Below are 19,045 nucleotides of genomic sequence, written 5' to 3' on the forward strand. Positions count from 1 at the left end.
CAGGGCAGCCTGGTGTAATACTGGATGGAGGGTGGGACTACATCGCAAGAGACTTGGTCAATCTTTTCAATCCGAGACATTCCCTGCACACAGTTTTGGTCTCCACATTTAAAGGAAGGATATAACTTGCATTGGAGGGAGCTCAGGAGAAGGTTCACTAGGTTGATTCCAGAGATGGGAGGGTTGTCTTATGAGGTCAGGTTGAGCCTAAACTCTTTGGAGTTCAGAAGAATGAGAGGTGATCTTATTGAAACGTATAAGACTCTGAGGGGAATTGACAGGGTAGATACAGAGAGGATGTTTCCCCTCATGGAGAAATCTAAAACTAGGGGACATAGTCTCAGAATAAAGGGCCGCCCATTTAAAACTGAGATGAGGAGGAATTTCTTCACAGATGGTTGTAAATCTGTGGAATTCTCTGACCCAGAGAGCTGTGGAGGTTGGGTCATTGAATATATTTAAGGTGGAGATAGACAGATTTTTGAGCGATAAGGGAGTAAAGGGTTATGGGGAGCGGGCAGGGAAATGGAGCTGAGTCCATTATCAGGTCAGCCATTTTCTTATTGAATGGCGGAGTAGGCTCGACGGGCCAAATGGCCTACTCTTGCTCCTATTTCTTATGTTTATGTTCTTATTTAAACAATAGGCTGCCCCGTGTCTGACTGTAGCCCGGGGAACAGGCTGCCCCGTGTCTGACTGTAGCCCGGGGAACAGGCCGCACCGTGTCTGACTGTAGCCTGGGGAACAGGCTGCCCCGTGTCTGACTGCAGCCCGGGTAACAGGCCACCTTCAGGAGTACTTCAGGTAGTCCCAGTCTCCCGCCCTCGAAGAGGCGGGTCAGTGGGTAAATCTCCTCCGATAGGAACGGCTGCCCCTTGTAGATTGGGCAGAGCTGGGTCTGAGCTGGGTGCACTGACCTGACAGTGCTGACTGACAATGGCCTTCCAGAGACTGCTGAAGATGCTGGTCCCAAACTCCTCCAATCCCTTCAGGCACGGTCGCCCGTGGGCCTCCCCTCCCCACTCGCTGCCGTAGCTGAAAACAAACAGACCAGAAACTGGTTGAAAGAAATTCAGAAATATATAAAATGGAAAAAATGGACTCTTGCACTGGTGCTGTGTTAGCTGAACCCAGCCGGTGGTGGAAGAGGAAACAACAGAGAGAGACGGAGTGAGAGAGTCCTCGCGAGAGACAAAGGCGGGGAGGTGGCTGAGCAAGAAACACAGAGGAGAAAGGAGGCGAGAGAGGTGGAGAGGTTTAGGGAGGGACTTCCAGAGCTTCGGGTCTTGGCAGTTGAAGGCACGGCCACCAATGGTGGAGCAATTAAAATCATGGATGTGCAAGAGGGCAGAATAGCAGAAGCGCAGAGAACAACTTGCATTTATATAGCGCCTTTAATATAGTGAAACATCCCAAGGCGCTTCACAGGAGTGTTATAAGACACAAAATGACACTGAGCCACATAAGGATAAATTAGGACAGGTGAGCAAAATCTGGGTCAAAGAGGTAGGTTTTAAGGAGCACCTTAAAAGAATAGAGAGGCGAAGAGGTTTAGGGAGGGTGTTCCAGAGCTTGGGGCCCAGGCAACAGAAGGCATGGCCACCGATTGGAGCGATTATAATCAGGGATGGTCAGGAGGGCAGAATTAGAGGAGCGCAGACAACTCGGGGGGGGGGGGGGGGGCTGGAGGAGATTACAGAGATAGGGAGGGGCAAGGCCATGGCGAGATTGGAAAATATGAACATTTTGAAATAAAGGCGTTGCTCTTAACCGGGAGCCAATATAGGTCAGCGAGCAAAGGGGTGATGGGTGACCGGGACTTGGTGCAAGTTAGGACACAGGCTGCCGAGTTTTGGATGACCTCTAGTTTATGTAGGAATGTGGAGGCCAGCCAGGAGAGCACTGGAATAGTCAAGTCTAGAGATAACAAAGGCATGGATGAGGGTTTCAGCAGCAGATGAGCTGAGGCAGGGGCAGAGACGGGCGATGTGATGGAGGTGGAAATAGGCGGTCTTAGTTATGTCACACATGGTCAGAAGCTCATTTCAGGGTCAAATATGACACCAAGGTTACGAACAGTCTGGTTTAGCCTCAGGCAGAAATTGGAGAGAGGGATGGAGTCAGTGGCTGGGGAACGGAGTTTGTGGCGTGGACCAAAGACAATGGCTTCAGTCTTCCCGATATTCAATTGGAGAAAATTTCTGCTCATCCAGAACTGGATGTTGGACAAGCAGACTGACAATTTAGAGACTGAGGAGGGGTTGTGAGAAGTGGCAGTGAGGTAGCGCTGGGTGTCATCAACACACATGTGGAAACTGATCCTGCGTTTTCAGATGACATCGCCAAGGGGCAACATGAGAAATAGGAGGGGGCCAAGGATAGATCCTTGGGGGACACCAGAGGTAATGATACAGGGATGGGAAGAGAAGCCATTGCTGGAGATTTTCTGCTTATGATTACATAGATAGGAATGGAACCAGGCGAGTGCAGTCCCACCCAGCTGGACATTGGTGGAGAGGCGTTGGAGGAGGATGGAGTGGTCAACTGTGTCAAAGGCTGCAGACAGGTCCAAGAGGAGGGATAGTTTACCTTTGTCACAGTCACAAAGGATGTAATTTGTCACAGAGATAGGAGGGTGGGGGGGAACCAAGCGCTATTGGGGGGGGGGGGGCGGTGGTGGCGGAGACAGAGTGAGTAGAAGTCCCAAAGTACTGAGGGAGGGGAGGTATCCCACAGTGCTGAGGTTTCTGTGGCAAAATGGGTTAGTGTGGGAGACAGCTCGATCGGTCTCAATTTCTACAGTGCAGATACAGGAGTAAGAGGGAGCAGGCAGGGATTCGGAGGGACAATAAACACTCGTGCTTACTTTTCCAGGGCCAGTAACCCTGCTTCCTTCACTTGATTCTTCAGATCTGCCATCCTTGTTTTCCCTTCCTCTGACTCTGCTGCGAAGTCTGACATCCATTGCTCTGGCAGTGACCTGACCAAAGAGAAGTGGAGTCTGTCAGGAATGGGGCCCATGTATCAAACTGGGATTGAAGGTACAACCCATTCTCCAGATCAAATCCCAATGGACCAAACCCTTCCCAGTCACTGTGCACAATCTCAATGGATCCAACCGCGAGAGTCAGTGGACCCAACTGTCCTCCTCCGTTTCGGATGCCCCTAAAAGTTCGGCACCATCCTCCGCCTGCTCCACAACGACAGGCAGGCCGTGATCCTTACCAACGGATCCATTACAGACCCAATCCGGGGTCGAGCAAGGCTGCGTCATCGCCCCAACTCTCTTCTCAATCTTCCTCGCTGACATGCTCCACCTCAAAGCCAACAAGCTCCCCGCTGGAGTGGAACTAAACTACAGAACCAGTTTAACCTTCGTCGTTGTTATGTCTTCAGATGCTCCAATAAAGACTCCATGAGACAATGTATTGCACTTGAACTGTAGTGACCTTAGTCCATTTCATGTAACTCCAGAGTGAGGATCACACATGGTGGCCTGCCTTTTATACTAGTCTTGGCACACCTGAATAGGTAACCTACAAGTCTCCCACTGCAGTGCCCTCTGGTGGTACACCTTGTAATAGTACAAGCAATAACCATGTAGGATACATCACTCTCCCCCAGGACCTTAGTGCAAATTGCCTTTGCATTGACTGTGCTCTGGGCTTAGCTCCATCTGGTTGACCCTTGGCAGGTTTTTCTATCTCGGGTGAGTGGTTGGTGTTTCGTTGGCAGTAGAGGTGGTTTGTGTTTGTGTGTCCATGCCCACTCCATTCTCTTCCCCCCCACCCACCCCCCACATACAGGTTGTGCCAGTGGCTCATTACATTCATATACATTCAAATCCAGAAAAAAAAACTGCATTTACATGATTACATTTGTGGTACAGTTGTGAGGTAAGCACATTTGACTGGTGAGATACATACTTGATATATACTTGGAATAAGTACAAGGGATCAGCACCGGTGCGCGAGGACAAACTAGTGCCAGAACTGCTGGCTGGTGTCCAGGAAGTCTGGTGACTGTGCACTGCCCAGTGCTGGCAGTGAGTTGGCTCAAGTTGCTTGCTCTCGGGGCTTTTGCCATTGCTCCTAGCGTCGGGCAGGTTCACAGGTGCCTGTGACCTCCCTGTCCTCTCCTTGCACCCCGGGTCGCTGCTGCTCCCTGAGGAGCAGTCGTCTAGCAGTGCACAGGGAACTGCTGACTCGCTTGCCTGGCGTTATTTGGTTTGGGATCTTGGCTGGTCCCGGTCCCATTTGGGAGAACCGTTGCGGGTGACTCTTCGTTCCCGGGTATGGCCTTGGTGGCTATAGGGTCTGGGGGCTGCGCCTGAGGCCCGTGGCGGTTGGTGCCATTGGGTGCCTGAGAGGTAGAGCCGATCAGGGGCAGGGTATCTATACCGGTGCTGTTGATCTCCTGAGATCACTTGCTCTGCTGGTCTATATTAGCTACTTGTGGCCACACTCCATGGTGCATTACTCTGGTCCCAGGGACACAGGCTACAGCATTGGGTAAGCTCGCTGGAGCCATGTGCTCCCGATGGGGGTTTGCCTACTGCATTAACTAAATGTAGTTGAAATCCTACATCACACAACGTTTCATTACTCATTGTAAATAAACTGTAGCTCCGATCGCAATCGTACATTTCCTTGCTTATTGCATGTACACAACTCTGATCGTCAATTACTCATTTTACATCTAACTCAGTTGCTATTACATTGATTGAGAATGTGGAACTGTCCCTTTAAGTGTGGTGTGTTGCTGGCCTCCTTGAAGGGAGCCTTGCTATCTTTACTCCAATCCTCTTTGCTGGGTGCCAGGTGTTGCTCCATCAGCGCTGCACCTCGTGGTCTGGCCGCCGCCATCTTTTTCTTCAGCGCATCACCTCGTGGTTTGGGCGCCATCTTTCTTCCATCCACGATGTCGACTGCCGTGATCCTCTTCTCCCTGGGTTCTGCCACCGAGGCTGGGAAGTCGCCTTTGGATCTGATTTTTTTCCTCCGGAGTCCTTCCATTGGAGCCTGGAAGGTGCGTTCGGGTCGTCTCAGCTGGATCCTTTCCAAGCAGTCGCGCCGAGAGGTGCGTGCCCTGGGCACCACGCTGGTCTGCTCCCCGACACCGGACCCAACCTCAGGTGAGGGCCTGCCCTGCCTCGGAGCACGAGGGATGTCGATTGCTGGAGGGATGAAATCCTCCCAGCTCCAATGGATCTTTTCCATCCACCTTCTTCTGAGTAGCGTTGGTGCATCACCTGCAACAATCCACAGGGATAACTTGTGCACCGCGCCATCATGGAGTACCTTTACATCCGCACTACCAACGACTGGGATAAGTTCATTGGTGTAGATGCGTAACTTTGCCTGAACTAGGACCAACTTGAGTCGTTCAGCCTGATTGTCCCATAGCCTCTCAAAGGCTTCTTGATTCATTACTGACTGTCTCGCCCCCATGTCCACTTCCATGAAGACTGGAACGCCATTTATTTCGACTTCCATCCTCAATAGGGAACATTCTGTAGTGCAGGTAAACATGCCATACACCTCATCGTGGGGCTGAGCTACCTCTCTATCGCTTCATAATCCACGCTGGATTCATGGCCATCTGCAGACTCTTCAACACAGTGAGTCGTATTTCTTTTACACATTCGCTGGAGGTGGCCCTTTGTGCTGCAGCCTTTACACACAATCTTTAAAACGGCACTGGTGAACCTAGTGATTTCCTCCGCAATGCCAGCATGGTGCTACTCGATTAGCCCCCCTCGGCGGACTGAGTTAAGGGACTTGGGGGCCTGTTCACTCTCCCCTGAGGAGAGTCACATTCTACAGTCCAGCCTCTAAAAGGCGCCATTGTGTGTACAGTACTTGCCGGGTTTGAGTCCTGAGGATGAGTCATCCGCCTAGAGCCGCAGGTCGAAGTCATGAATGCCTGGCTCACGGCGATGGCCTTCTGCAGTGTGACCGTGGTATCCGCAGAAGACAGTAGCCTGTGAAGAAGGCCCTCGTTGCCGATTCCGATGACAAAGATATCCCGCAGTGCTTCGGTGAGGTGGTTGGCGAAGTCACATGGTGCAGCCTGTCTCCTGAGGTCTGCAGCATATTTTGTGATCTCCTGGCCTTCGGTGGGTATAAAACCAGTGTCTGGCTGTGAGGATACTCTCTTTGGGCTTGAGTTGTTCTTGAATCAGCGTTACAAGCTCGTCTTGGTCATTGTCTTCGCTGGTGCCAGCAAGTCCCTGACGAGGCCATAGACGGTGGGCCCACAACTGGTTAGCAGGATAGCTCTGCGCTTATCAGCCAGTGTGGCTGGATTGTGGCCTGCCAGGTCGCTTGCTATGAAGAAATGGTCAAGCCTCTCCACAAAGGCATCCCAATCATCACCATCGGCGAACTGCTGCAATGTCCAAAGTTAGCCATTTTCGCATGAAAGTCCGTAATCTCGTCGCCAATTGTTATGTCTTCAGATGCTCTGATCATGACTCCATGAGACAATGTGTTGTACTTGAACTGCAGTGACCTTACTCCATTTAATGCAACTCCAGAGTGAGGATCACACACGGTGGCCTGCCTTTTATACTAGGCCTGGCACACTTGTACAGGTAACCTACAAGTCTCCCACTGCCGTGCCCTCTGGTGGCACACCTTGTAATAGTACAAGCAGTAAACATGTAGGATACATGACAGCCGTCTCCAGGTCAGGTCCAAGACCACCCCAACCTCTGTCGTTGAGCTACAATATGCGGACGACGCCTGCATCTGTGCACAGAGGCTGAATTCCAGGACCTAGTCGACGTAGTTACTGAGGCGTACGAAAGTATGGGCCTTACGCTAAACATCTGTAAGACAAAGGTCTTCCACCAGCCTATCCTTGCCGCATAGCACTGCCCCCCAGTCATCAAGATCCACGTCGTGGCCCTGGACAACGTGGACCATTTTCCATACCTCGGGAGCTTCTTATCAACAAGAGCAGACATTGACGACGAGATTCAACACCGCCTCCAGTGCGCCAGTGAAGCCTTCAGCCGCCTGAGGAAAAGAGTGTGTGAAGATAGGCCCTCAAAACTTCAACCAAGCTCATAAGCTACACGACTGTAGTAATACCCACCCTCCTGTATGGCTCAGAGGCATTGACGATGTACAGTAGACACCTCAAGTTGCTGGAGAAATATCACCAACGATGTCTCCGCAAGATCCTACAAATCCCCTGGGAAGACAGACCCACCAACATTCGCGTCCTCAATCAGGCCGACATCCCCAGCATCGAAGCACTGACCACACTTGATCAGATCCGCTGGGCAGGCCACATTGTCTGCATGCCAGACACGAGACTCCCAAAGCAAGCGCTCTACTCGGAACTCCTTCGCAGCAAACGAGCCAAAGATGGGCAGAGGAAACGTTACAAGGACACCCTCAAAGCCTCCCTGATAAAGTGCAACATCCCCACTGACACCTGGGAGTCCCTGGCCAAAGACCGCCCTAAGTGGAGGAAGTGCATCCGGGAGGGCGCTGAGCACCTCGAGCCTCATCGCCGAGAGCATGCAGAAATCAAGCGCAGGCAGCGGAAAGAGCGTGCGGCAAACCAGTCCCACCCACCCCTTCCCTCAACAACTATCTGTCCCACCTGTGACAGGGACTGTGGCTCTCGTATTGGACTGTTCAGCCACCTAAGGACTCTTTTAGAGTGGAAGCAAGTCTTCCTCGATTCCGAGGGTCTGCCTATGATGATGATGGACCCAACCCCTTCCCATTCACTCCCACTGTACACAACGCCAATGGACCCAAACCCCTTTAAAGGTCAGTGTCTGTCCCCCTGCCCCACTGAGTCCATCAGAGAGTGTAAGCGGTACAGTCCTTGGGGCGACAGTGCTCCCACAACGGTATTGGTGGGGAGCTCTGGGATAGTGATCCTGCAACAATGAAGGGAAGAAACACCGATACATGGCAGAGAGGTGTGCGATGGAGCGGATCCTGGAGGTGTTGCTGTTCTCTTGCTGTTTCCCCTCTTAGTCCTCACTAGTGGTAGAGGTAGTTGGACTGTCTAAGTTTTGTAAATAAACTTAATTGACAAGAACATCTTGGATTCTTAACCCCATCCAACAGAGGAGAGCTTTGTCGCCCATGTCTGGGTCTGGATTTGACCCCAAGATCCCAGAGGGTCAAAAGTTAATGTGCGACCCACTATTTCCCTCACCCAGATCCCCCATCATAACCACCGCTCCCATTATCTCGGACAGGAGGTGCTGGTCATGGTTCGGCTGTTGCCATTTACGTCACCTCGAGATCCATCTTGTGTTTCTTTACTTGTCCCGTTAGCACCCCCTTTTGCCTTGCACCATCGTCCCTTTCGTCATTTAATCTAACCTGTCCTCCACCCTTCTCCATCCGTATGGTAGTAGCAAAGCAAATCAAATGTCAATATCCAAGTCAGATATCCAGGCCAAAGCTTCAGGTGTAACAGCGTGGATATCTTATAGGCTGCCTGCGAATTCCCTCTGAGGGCAGTGCTCAATGATGTGCTCCAGGGTCTGATTAGGAGCTCCACAATCGCATGATGGGGATATTCTAATCTTCCACCTATGGAGAAGGTGGCAGCATCTACCATGACTGGTTCGGAGGCGGTTGATGGTTGTCCAGTGTTTGCGAGGAATATTTGATCCTATAGGTTGTACTGTGGGGTCCTCTAGAAGGAATCCATTCCGTATGTCGCAGTTCTTCCAAGCATTTCACCATCAGTCATCGAGTCCATGGGGAATCGCTGAAGGGCTTTGGCGATGGTCCAAAATGGCCATCGAGATTTGAGACGGGTTGGTGGTAGGTTGTTCCAGTCAGCCTGAATCGGCATGTCTTTGTTTGTGTAGTGGTTGTATGCTCTGGAGACGGCATATGTGTGCTGGTGCGATGTTTGCAAGCATGGGCAGCCAAGGTGTTGGTGTTGATAAAAGCGTACCAGTGATAATTCTCATCGTAGAATTCAGCTGGACATCAACGGATTTGACATACCGACCTGATGGCCATGCCGGAGGAGCAGTGCTCCCTCCGCTGTAGAGTACACCAGGGCGAGTGCTGCCATATGGAAGGTTTGAGCGTTTGGTCCACCTACCTGCCCTCCACCCAATCACAGACCTTCCCCTTTGTATCCTTCCACTTCCTTCTCCCTGCCTCTGTGCTTGCTGAACAACTTGGACATCTCCCAGTTCTGATGAAAGGCCATGGTTAACGCTGTTTCTCTCAGAGGCTGCCTGACCTGCTGAGTATTTCCAGCATTCTCTGTTTTCATTTCTAATTCCAGCATCGGCAGCATTCTTTTCCTGTTGTTCTTTCATCCTCCAGAGGTGGCGCTGTAACCTCCCCTGGCCTGTTACAACAAACAAAGCTAAACAAACACGCCAATCTCCTACAAATAACTGCAGCCACTCATACGCAAGGTTGACCAGTAGTTCAATAAAATCACATTAATTGATCCTCCTCACTCTCTCCTACCTCAGTATGGCAGGGTCTCTGGTGTAGAAGAAAGACGTTTCACTTGAGCAGTCATTCTTCTGTTGCAAAAACTGCACAATTTCCAACTCGGTGATGGAACGTCCTCGTGGATAGGACTTAACCTGCGAGATACAGTGGGAGAAAGTTGGAGATTTCAGTCAGTCAGACTCCCACAGTGCTGAGCCCTGCAAGATCTGTAACAAGGAGCCCATTCATAGTGCTATTTCACACATGCATATTCGCATCAAACACTCCCAGGGCAGGTACAGCACGGGTTAGATACAGAGTAAAGCTCCATCTACACTCTCCCATCAAACACTACTAGGCCAAGTACAGCATGGGTTCGGTGTCAGCCCTGGCTTAGTGCTAATACTCTCGCCTTGGAGTCAGAAGGTTGTGGATTCAAGTCCCAACTTCAGAGATTCGAGCCCCACAATTGAGGACCAATTCTCCCGGTGCAGTACCGATGGAGCGCTGCGCTGTCAGAGGTGCCATCAATTTGCATGAGACGTTAAACCGAGGGCCCCTCTTTAGGTGGGCACAAAAGATCCCAAGACACTAGTTCTCCTCTCGACCGACTTCACTAAAACAGATTGCTATTTGTGGGAGCTTGCTGTGCAAAAATTGGCTATCACATTTCCTACATTACAACAGTCACTGCACTTCAAAGATACTTTATTGGATGTAAAGCACTTTGGGACGTCCCGAGGATGTGAAAGGCACTATCTAAATGCAAGTCTTTGCTTTAAAACGAGCTGGGACACCAGTGTAACTGGAACAAGGTGCCGGATCCTATCGGTCACATGGTGAAATCATCCCGAGCTGATTCCGGAAACCGCGGGAACAGAAGTGCTACCGGAGTATGTGAGCTGGCATCCTTACCCACTCAAACTGAGGCAGGTTGGGTAACGAGTATTCCTGCAGGATCTGGCCATATCTCTCCCCCAGAATGCCCACAAAGAGCTGGCAGCGGGAAACCTCGGACAGGCAAAGCTCCAACTGCCTGCGAGTGGATACAAGCAGAGAATCAGTGCAGGGGCAGGGGCAGTGCGGGGGCGGGGCCGGTGCAGGGGCAGGAGCGGGACCGGGGCAGGGCCATACTTGGAGGGACAGACTGAGAATCAGTGCAGGAGTGGGCAGGGACGGTGTGGGGAAGCACCATCATCGGAGGGACAGAGTGTTTCATATCCCGAGTTTCTTGTATGACTGGGTGTGCGATGTGCGGTGTTGCAGTGATGAGTTAGGAGGAGGCTCTCTTAGGCTGTGGTGGGGGGGGGGGGGGGGGGGGGAGGGGCGAGGGACACCATGCCCAGGGGGCGAGGGTCAGGGAGTCTGAGGGACACTGTGCCCAGGGGTTAGAGGGTCAGGGGGAGGAACACTGTGCCCATGGGGCGAGGGTCAGATAGACGAGGGGGTCAGATGGATGATGACAACCCCTGTGAAATCTGATACCCCGGCGCGACTGATACCCACCTGTTCCCGCGGGACTCCTCCTCGGTGATGCCCCATCGCAGGTCCACCTCCTGCACCCACACAAAATGGCGGGCAGCCCGGGCCCGCAGCTCGGGGAAGACGCAGCGGGTCAGGAGGTCACGCTCCGCCTGCATGTCCCGGAACGTCGAGGACACGAAGACTCGCACAGTCCGCCACCTGTGGGGGTGGAAGGAGACACGTCAGGGAGGGAGAGAGAGGGGGAGAAAGGGAGAAAGGGGGGGGCAGGGGAGGGGGACCAGAGGAGGGTGGGTGGGGAAACAGTGGGGGGAGGACCAGGGGAGGACAGGAGGTGCGAAAGGTGAACTGTGAGGCCAGGTACTTGGCTCCACCCTCCATGGCACAGTCCCAGCATTCCCGTCCTCACACCCTGGGCCACGGGTCCCACAGGCACTATCCGACCATCACGATGTCGCTGGGGATGGGCCCAGTCCTTCCTCTACCAACACAGGCAGTGAAGTTGAGCCAAGTCCCCACGCACCAGCCCTCCACTCACACACTGGATGGTGATCAGATAGGGGAATGATGGCTGATCTTCCAGCCCCTCCCTCACCCAAGGATGCACTTTGGCCATTTGTAGCCCTGCCTACCAGACCTTTGGCCACTGGCTTGGATCAGCACAGAGACAGACAGACAGCAAGTGCCAGAGCGAGACAGAGAGGAAACGAGGGCACGACTGGGGAGGGGGGGGGGGGTGGGGAGAACGAGAGACAGAGAAGTGGTGGGGGTGAAAGACAGAAAGAGCACCATAGAGCGCGAGAGAGAGAGAGAGAGCGCGAGCGCGAGAGAGCGAGCGCGCGCGAGAGAGAGAGAGAGAGAGAGAGAGCGCGAGAGAGAGAGCGCGCGCGAGCCAAGGCAGTTGCAGCCCCCCCCCCAGCGACTATCCTGGGCTGGGATCAGCTCACTCCATACTGAGCCGCTGCAGGGGGGGGTGTGAGCAGGTGTCGATGGATCCTGGGCTCTTCCTGCTTGGTGGGTGGGGTTCAGCACCATTCAGGTCAGGCAGGTGAAGTGAGAGCGTGGCAGTACCTGAGTTTCGGAGTCTGAAGCAGTGGGCTCAGGACTGTGGGCTCCACCACCCTCTGTCTCCGCCTGCTCTCACTGGCTCTCGGCAGGTGAAAGACATCGTCGATCCTGTCCACGTGATCCAGGAGTCGAGAGGCCCCTCGTTCACACAAAAACCTGTAAGGAGCATCAGATCATCTCATGTACATGGGCTTTATACAAAACAGACCGAGTCCCCCATCAAACACTCCCAGGGCAGGTACAGCACGAGTTAGATACAGAGTAGAGCTCCCTCTATACTGTCCCATCAAACACTCCCAGGGCAGGTACAGTACGGGTTAGATAGAGTAGAGCTCCCCCTACACTGTCCATCAATCCCAGGGCAGGTACAGCACGGGTTAGATACAGAGTAGAGCTCCCCCTACACTGTCCATCAATCCCAGGGCAGGTACAGCACGTTAGGTGATAGCCTTGGTTCAATGCCTCTCATGCCCCACAGTCAAACAGCTGAGACATCAAGTCCCACTCCATAATCTAGGCACTCTCCAAGTGCAGTACTGAGAGAGTGCTGCACTGTCAGAGGAGCTGTCAGTTTGGATGAGATATTAAACTGAGGCCATGTCTGCCCTCACAGGTGGATATAAAAGATGGATGAAGAGCAACTCCCTCTCTACCCCTCTCCTCACCGCAAGATCTGGTCGCTGTATCCGGACAGGAGGACATCATTCTTGCATCCAAAGGTACTGCTTCGGGCACTGAAAGAGGAAAGATGGGATTTACTGGGTGCAACAGTTGGACAAAACACTTCAATTGAAGGAGAGACAAGTCTCCCCCTCTGTGCTAGTGAGCTGATCCCAGACGGTGCTAGTGGTACAGGGGTACAATTGAGCCCTGGTATAACACGAACTAGTCCGAGCAAGTCGTCTCAGGCCATGGACTGAACACGGGCAGTATCGGATCGGTCCCGTTATACTCAGCACTGATTGAATGTAGTGAACACCCCGCACTGTGTATAACGGGTGGTATCGGATCGGTGTCGTTATACTCAGCACTGATTGAATGTACTGAACACGGGACACTGTATAACGGGCAGTGTCGGATCGGTCCCGTTATACTCAGCACTGATCGAATGTACTGAACACAGGACACTGTATAACGGGCGGTATCGGATCGATCCCGTTATACTCAGCACTGATTGAATGTACTGAACACGGGACACTGTGTATAACGGGCAGTGTCGGATCGGTCCCGTTATACTCAGCACTGATCGAATGTACTGAACACGGGACACTGTGTATAACGGGCGGTATCGGATCGGTCTCATTATACTCAGCACTGATCGAATGTACTGAACACAGGACAGTGTGTATAACGGGCGGTATCGGATCGATCCTGTTATACTCAGCACTGATCGAATGTATTGAACACGGGACACTGTGTATAACGGGCAGTATCGGATCGGTCTCATTATACTCAGCACTGATCAAATGTACTGAACACAGGACAGTGTGTATAACGGGCGGTATCGGATCGGTCCCGTTATACTCAGCACTGATCGAATGTACTGAACACGGGACAGTGTGTATAACGGGCAGTATCGGATCGGTCCTGTTATACTCAGCACTGATCGAATGTACTGAACACGGGACACTGTGTATAACGGGCGGTATCGGATCAGTCATGTTATACTCAGCACTGATCGAATGTACTGAACACGGGACACTGTGTATAACGGGCGGTATCGGATCGATCCTGTTATACTCAGCACTGATCGAATGTATTGAACACGGGACACTGTGTATAACGGGCAGTATCGGATCGGTCTCATTATACTCAGCACTGATCAAATGTACTGAACACGGGACAGTGTGTATAACGGGCGGTATCGGATCGGTCCCGTTATACTCAGCACTGATCGAATGTACTGAACACGGGACAGTGTGTATAACGGGCAGTATCGGATCGGTCCTGTTATACTCAGCACTGATCGAATGTACTGAACACCCCGCACTGTATATAACGGGTGGTATCGGATCGGTCCCGTTATACTCAGCACTGATCGAATGTACTGAACACGGGACACTGTGTATAACGGGCGGTATCGGATCGGTCCCGTTATACTCAGCACTGATTCAATGTACTGAACACGGGACACTGTGTATAACGGGCGGTATCGGATCGGTCCCGTTATACTCAGCACTGATCGAATGTAGTGAACACCCCGCACTGTGTATAACGGGCGGTATCGGATCGATCCCGTTATACTCAGCACTGATCGAATGTACTGAACACCCCGCACTGTGTATAACGGGCGGTATCGGATCGGTCCCGTTATACTCAGCACTGATTCAACGTACTGAACACAGGACACTGTGTATAACGGGCGGTATCGGATCGGTCCCGTTATACTCAGCACTGATCGAATGTACTGAACACCCCGCACTGTGTATAACGGGCGGTATCGGATCGGTCCCGTTATACTCAGCACTGATCGAATGTACTGAACACAGGATACTGTGTATAACGGGCGGTATCATAGAATCATAGAAATTTACAGCACAGAAGGAGGCCATTCGGCCCATCGTGAGCGTGCCGGCTAATAAAGAGCTATCCAGGCTAATCCCATTTTCCAGCTCTTGGGCCATAGCCTTGTAGGTTAAGACACTTCGAGCTTATCCAAATACTTTTTAAATGCTATGGAGGGTTTCTGCCTCTACCACCCTTTCAGGCAGTGAGTTCCAGACCCCAACCACCCCGTGGGTAAAAACATTTCTCCTCAAATCTCCTCTAAACCTCCTACCACTTACTTTACATCTATGACCCCTGGTTATTGACCCCTCTGCGAAGGAAATTAGGGATTCCTATCCACTCTCTCTAGGCCCCTCATAATTTTATACACCTCAATTAGGTCTCCCCTCAGCCTCCTCTGTTCCAAAGAAAACAACCCCAGCCTATCCAATCTTTCCTCATAGCTAAAATTATTCAGTCCAGACAACGTCCTCGTAAATCTCCTCTGTACCCTCTCTGGTGCAAGCACATCTTTCCTGTAATGTGGTGACCAGAACTGCACGCAGTGCTCTAGCTGTGGCCTAACTGGTGCTTTATACAGTTCAAGTATAACCTCCCTACTCTTACATTCTATGCATCGGCTAATAAAGGCAAGTATCCCGTATGCCTTATCTACCTCTCTTCCTATCGGATCGGTCCCGTTATACTCAGCACTGATCGAATGTATTGAACACAGGACACTGTATAACGGGCGGTATCGGATCGGTGCCGTTATACTCAGCACTGATCGAATGTACTGAACACAGGACAGTGTGTATAACATGCGGTATCGGATCGGTCCCGTTATACTCAGCACTGATCGAATGTACTGAACACGGGACACTGTGCATAACGGGCGGTATCGGATCGGCGTCATTATACTCAGCACTGATCGAATGTACTGAACACCCCGCACTGTGTATAACGGGCGGTATCGGATCGGTCCTGTTATACTCAGCACTGATCGAATGTACTGAACACAGGACAGTGTGTATAACGGGCGGTATCGGATCGATCCCGTTATACTCAGCACTGATCGAATGTACTGAACACGGGACACTGTATAACGTGCGGTATAGGATCGGTCCTGTTATACTCAGCACTGATCGAATGTACTGAACACGGGACACTGTGTATAACGGGCGGTATCGGATCGGTCCTGTTATACTCAGCACTGATCGAATGTACTGAACACGGGACACTCTGTATAACGGGCGGTATCGGATCGGTCCTGTTATACTCAGCACTGATCGAATGTACTGAACACCCCGCACTGTGTATAACGGGCGGTATCGGATCGGTCCTGTTATACTCAGCACTGATCGAATGTACTGAACACAGGACAGTGTGTATAACGGGCGGTATCGGATCGATCCCGTTATACTCAGCACTGATCGAATGTACTGAACACGGGACACTGTATAACGTGCGGTATCGGATCGGTCCTGTTATACTCAGCACTGATCGAATGTACTGAACACAGGACACTGTGTATAACAGGCGGTATCGGATCGGTCCCGTTATACTCAGCACTGATCGAATGTACTGAACACCCCGCACTGTGTATAACGGGCGGTATCGGATCGGTCCTGTTATACTCAGCACTGATCGAATGTACTGAACACAGGACACTGTGTATAACGGGCGGTATCGGATCGATCCCGTTATACTCAGCACTGATCGAATGTACTGAACACGGGACACTGTATAACGTGCGGTATCGGATCGGTCCTGTTATACTCAGCACTGATCGAATGTACTGAACACGGGACACTGTGTATAACGGGCGGTATCGGATCGGTCCCGTTATACTCAGCACTGATCGAATGTACTGAACACAGGACACTGTGTATAACGGGCGGTATCGGATCGGTCCCGTTATACCCAGCACTGATCGAATGTACTGAACACAGGACAGTGTGTATAACAGGCGGTATCGGATCGGTCCCGTTATACCCAGCACTGATCGAATGTACTGAACACGGGACACTGTGTATAACGGGCGGTATCAGATCGGTCCCGTTATACTCAGCACTGATCGAATGTACTGAACACGGGACACTGTGTATAACGGGCAGTATTGGATCGGTCCCATTATACTCAGCACTGATCGAATGTACTGAACACGGGACACTGTGTATAACGGGCAGTATTGGATCGGTCCCATTATACTCAGCACTGATCGAATGTACTGAACACGGGACACTGTGTATAACGGGCAGTATTGGATCGGTCCCATTATACTCAGCACTGATCGAATGTACTGAACACAGGACACTGTGTATAACGGGCAGTATCGGATCGGTCCCGTTATACTCAGCACTGATCGAATGTACTGAACACGGGACACTGTGTATAACGGGCAGTATTGGATCGGTCCCGTTATACTCAGCACTGATCGAATGCACTGAACACAGGACACTGTGTATAACGGGCGGTATTGGATCGGTCCTGTTATACTCAGCACTGATCGAATGCACTGAACACAGGACACTGTGTATAACGGGCGGTATCGGATCGGTCCCGTTGTACTCAGCACTGATCGAATGTACTGGAACTGAACATTGGGCCGATCCAATGCCGCCCCCTTTGCGTCACAGCCCGAGATGAATTCCTCGGCCAATGTATTTATGTAGTGAAACATCCAAAGGCACATCACAGAAGCGAATCAAACAAAATCCGACACCGAGCCACATAAGGAGAAAGTGGTGCAGGTGAACAAAAGCTCGATCAAAGAAATAGATTTCAAGGAGCGTTTTAAAAGTAGAGGTGGAGAGGTTGAGGGAGCGAGTTCCAGAGCTCAGGGCCCTGGCAGCTGAAGGCCCGGCCACTGATGGTGGAGCGATTATAATCAGCGATGGTCTGGAGGGCAGACATCGCGGGGGATGGGCGTTTGTGTGGCTGAAGGAGATTAGAGATCGGGAGGGGCGAGGGCCACAGAGCGATTTGTAAACATGGATGAGAATTTTCCAATTGTGCTGTTGCTAGACTGGGACCCAGTGTAGGTCAGCGAGCACAGGGAAGGATAGGTGCAATAACTGAGCCAGGGTGCCTGCTCCTGATCACCATCCAGTGTCAGCTGCTGGAAAGTGGGCGCAGGTCGAGCAGAGACATCGCCCATGGACGAATAGCCCACTGACCCTCGCTGTCTGGGCTCGGAGGTGAGGGTTTGGGCCGGCTGTGTAGATTTAACTTACAGGATTTGGAGACGTTGCCCCTCGGCAACACATGAGCTGGTGCCCATCGGTACTGGCACCCTGAGCTGTCACAGGCAGATCGGGTTGGTTAGAGAAGCTGCTCGCTCTACTCCCAAGACTGCCGGGGCATCCCAAAGCACTTCGCAGCCAACAAAGTATGTTTATTGACATTTAGTCAATGCTCCCTCGCGGCGTACCGTGGCTGCAGTGTGTACCACCCACAAGATGCACTGCAGCAACTCGCCAAGGCTTCTTCGGCAGCACCTCCCAAACCCGCGACCTCTGCCAGCCAGAATGACAAAGGCAGCAGGCGCATGGGAACACCACCACCTCCATGTTCCCCTCCAAGTCACACATCATTCTGATTTGGAAATATAATCGCTGTTCTTTCATTGCCGCTGGGTCAAAATCCTGGAACTCCCTCCCGAGCAGCACTATGGGAGCACCTTCACCACACGGACTGCAGCGGTTCAAGGCGGCGGCTCACCACCACCTTCTCAAGGGCAGTTAGGTAAGGGCAATGTCCACATCCCCAGAATGAATAAATAATTTAAAACATCACTGTTGTAATGTAGAAAACGGCAACAAATTTGCACACAGCAAGATCCCACAGACAGCAACGTGATCAATGACCAGATGATCTGTTTTTCAGTGACTTTGGTTGAGGGATAAATATTGGGTCCCAGGGCACCGAGGAGAACTCCCATCTGCTCTTCTTCCAATTAGTTCCTGTGGGATCTTTTACATCCACTGGAGAGGACAAGGGGGCCCTCGCTTTAACACCCTATCTGGAAAGATGGCTGCTCCGACAGTGCAGCGCTCCCTCAGCACTGGCACTGGGAGTGTCGGCCTTGGATTATAGGCTCAAGTCTGTGGAGGGGCCAGGGAGCGCGGTGTCTGCACTCTAAAGCAGGCCTGCAGAGACCCAATGCCCTCACGTACCTCGGGCGGGTCGCGGAGAGGTCCACGTGAACGAACAGTAGCTCGAGGTTGACGTGGTAGCGGTAGAGTTGGAGAGCGTTGCTGAATGTGTAGAGGTAATAGTAGCCCAGCAGGAGGATGGTGTCGATCTAGGAACAGAAAGGTGGGCACTGAGTCCAGGAAGTGGAGATATAGAAATATATCCCACCTTCTCCCATAATCCTTACTGCATTGCACCTCCCCGTACCCTACCACCACATATCCCCCAAGCTCTCCCAGTCACACCAAAAGAACATAAGGAAAGAGTTGTTAAATCTTTCCACCACCCTTTCAGACAGAGTGTTAATAGTAACAGGGGGATAGGGGATCGGGGAGAGCAGCGTGAGGGGGGGGGGGGGGGTCAGAAAG

General features: G+C 51.9%; 1 protein-coding gene and 1 pseudogene across 1 annotated transcript in view; one reads left to right on the top strand and one right to left on the bottom strand.

Moving 5' to 3' along the window:
* The window catches only part of LOC139273490 (zinc finger protein 850-like), a 298,805-nt pseudogene that overhangs the window by 103,648 nt on the left and 176,112 nt on the right, over positions 1 to 19,045 (top strand).
* Positions 1 to 19,045, bottom strand: part of LOC139272873 (telomerase protein component 1-like) — a 70,871-nt gene that overhangs the window by 11,674 nt on the left and 40,152 nt on the right. The window contains exons 16-23 of the mRNA XM_070888979.1: positions 18,659 to 18,786; positions 12,659 to 12,727; positions 11,997 to 12,149; positions 10,950 to 11,126; positions 10,359 to 10,479; positions 9,477 to 9,598; positions 2,867 to 2,980; positions 918 to 1,035 (exon numbers count right to left, since the gene is read on the bottom strand). Coding sequence (XP_070745080.1) covers positions 918 to 1,035; positions 2,867 to 2,980; positions 9,477 to 9,598; positions 10,359 to 10,479; positions 10,950 to 11,126; positions 11,997 to 12,149; positions 12,659 to 12,727; positions 18,659 to 18,786 — 1,002 coding nt within the window. The remainder of the gene's footprint in view (positions 1 to 917; positions 1,036 to 2,866; positions 2,981 to 9,476; positions 9,599 to 10,358; positions 10,480 to 10,949; positions 11,127 to 11,996; positions 12,150 to 12,658; positions 12,728 to 18,658; positions 18,787 to 19,045) is intronic.

Source organism: Pristiophorus japonicus, chromosome 9, assembly GCF_044704955.1.
Source record: "Pristiophorus japonicus isolate sPriJap1 chromosome 9, sPriJap1.hap1, whole genome shotgun sequence".
In the NCBI taxonomy this organism is placed as follows: domain Eukaryota; kingdom Metazoa; phylum Chordata; class Chondrichthyes; family Pristiophoridae; genus Pristiophorus; species Pristiophorus japonicus.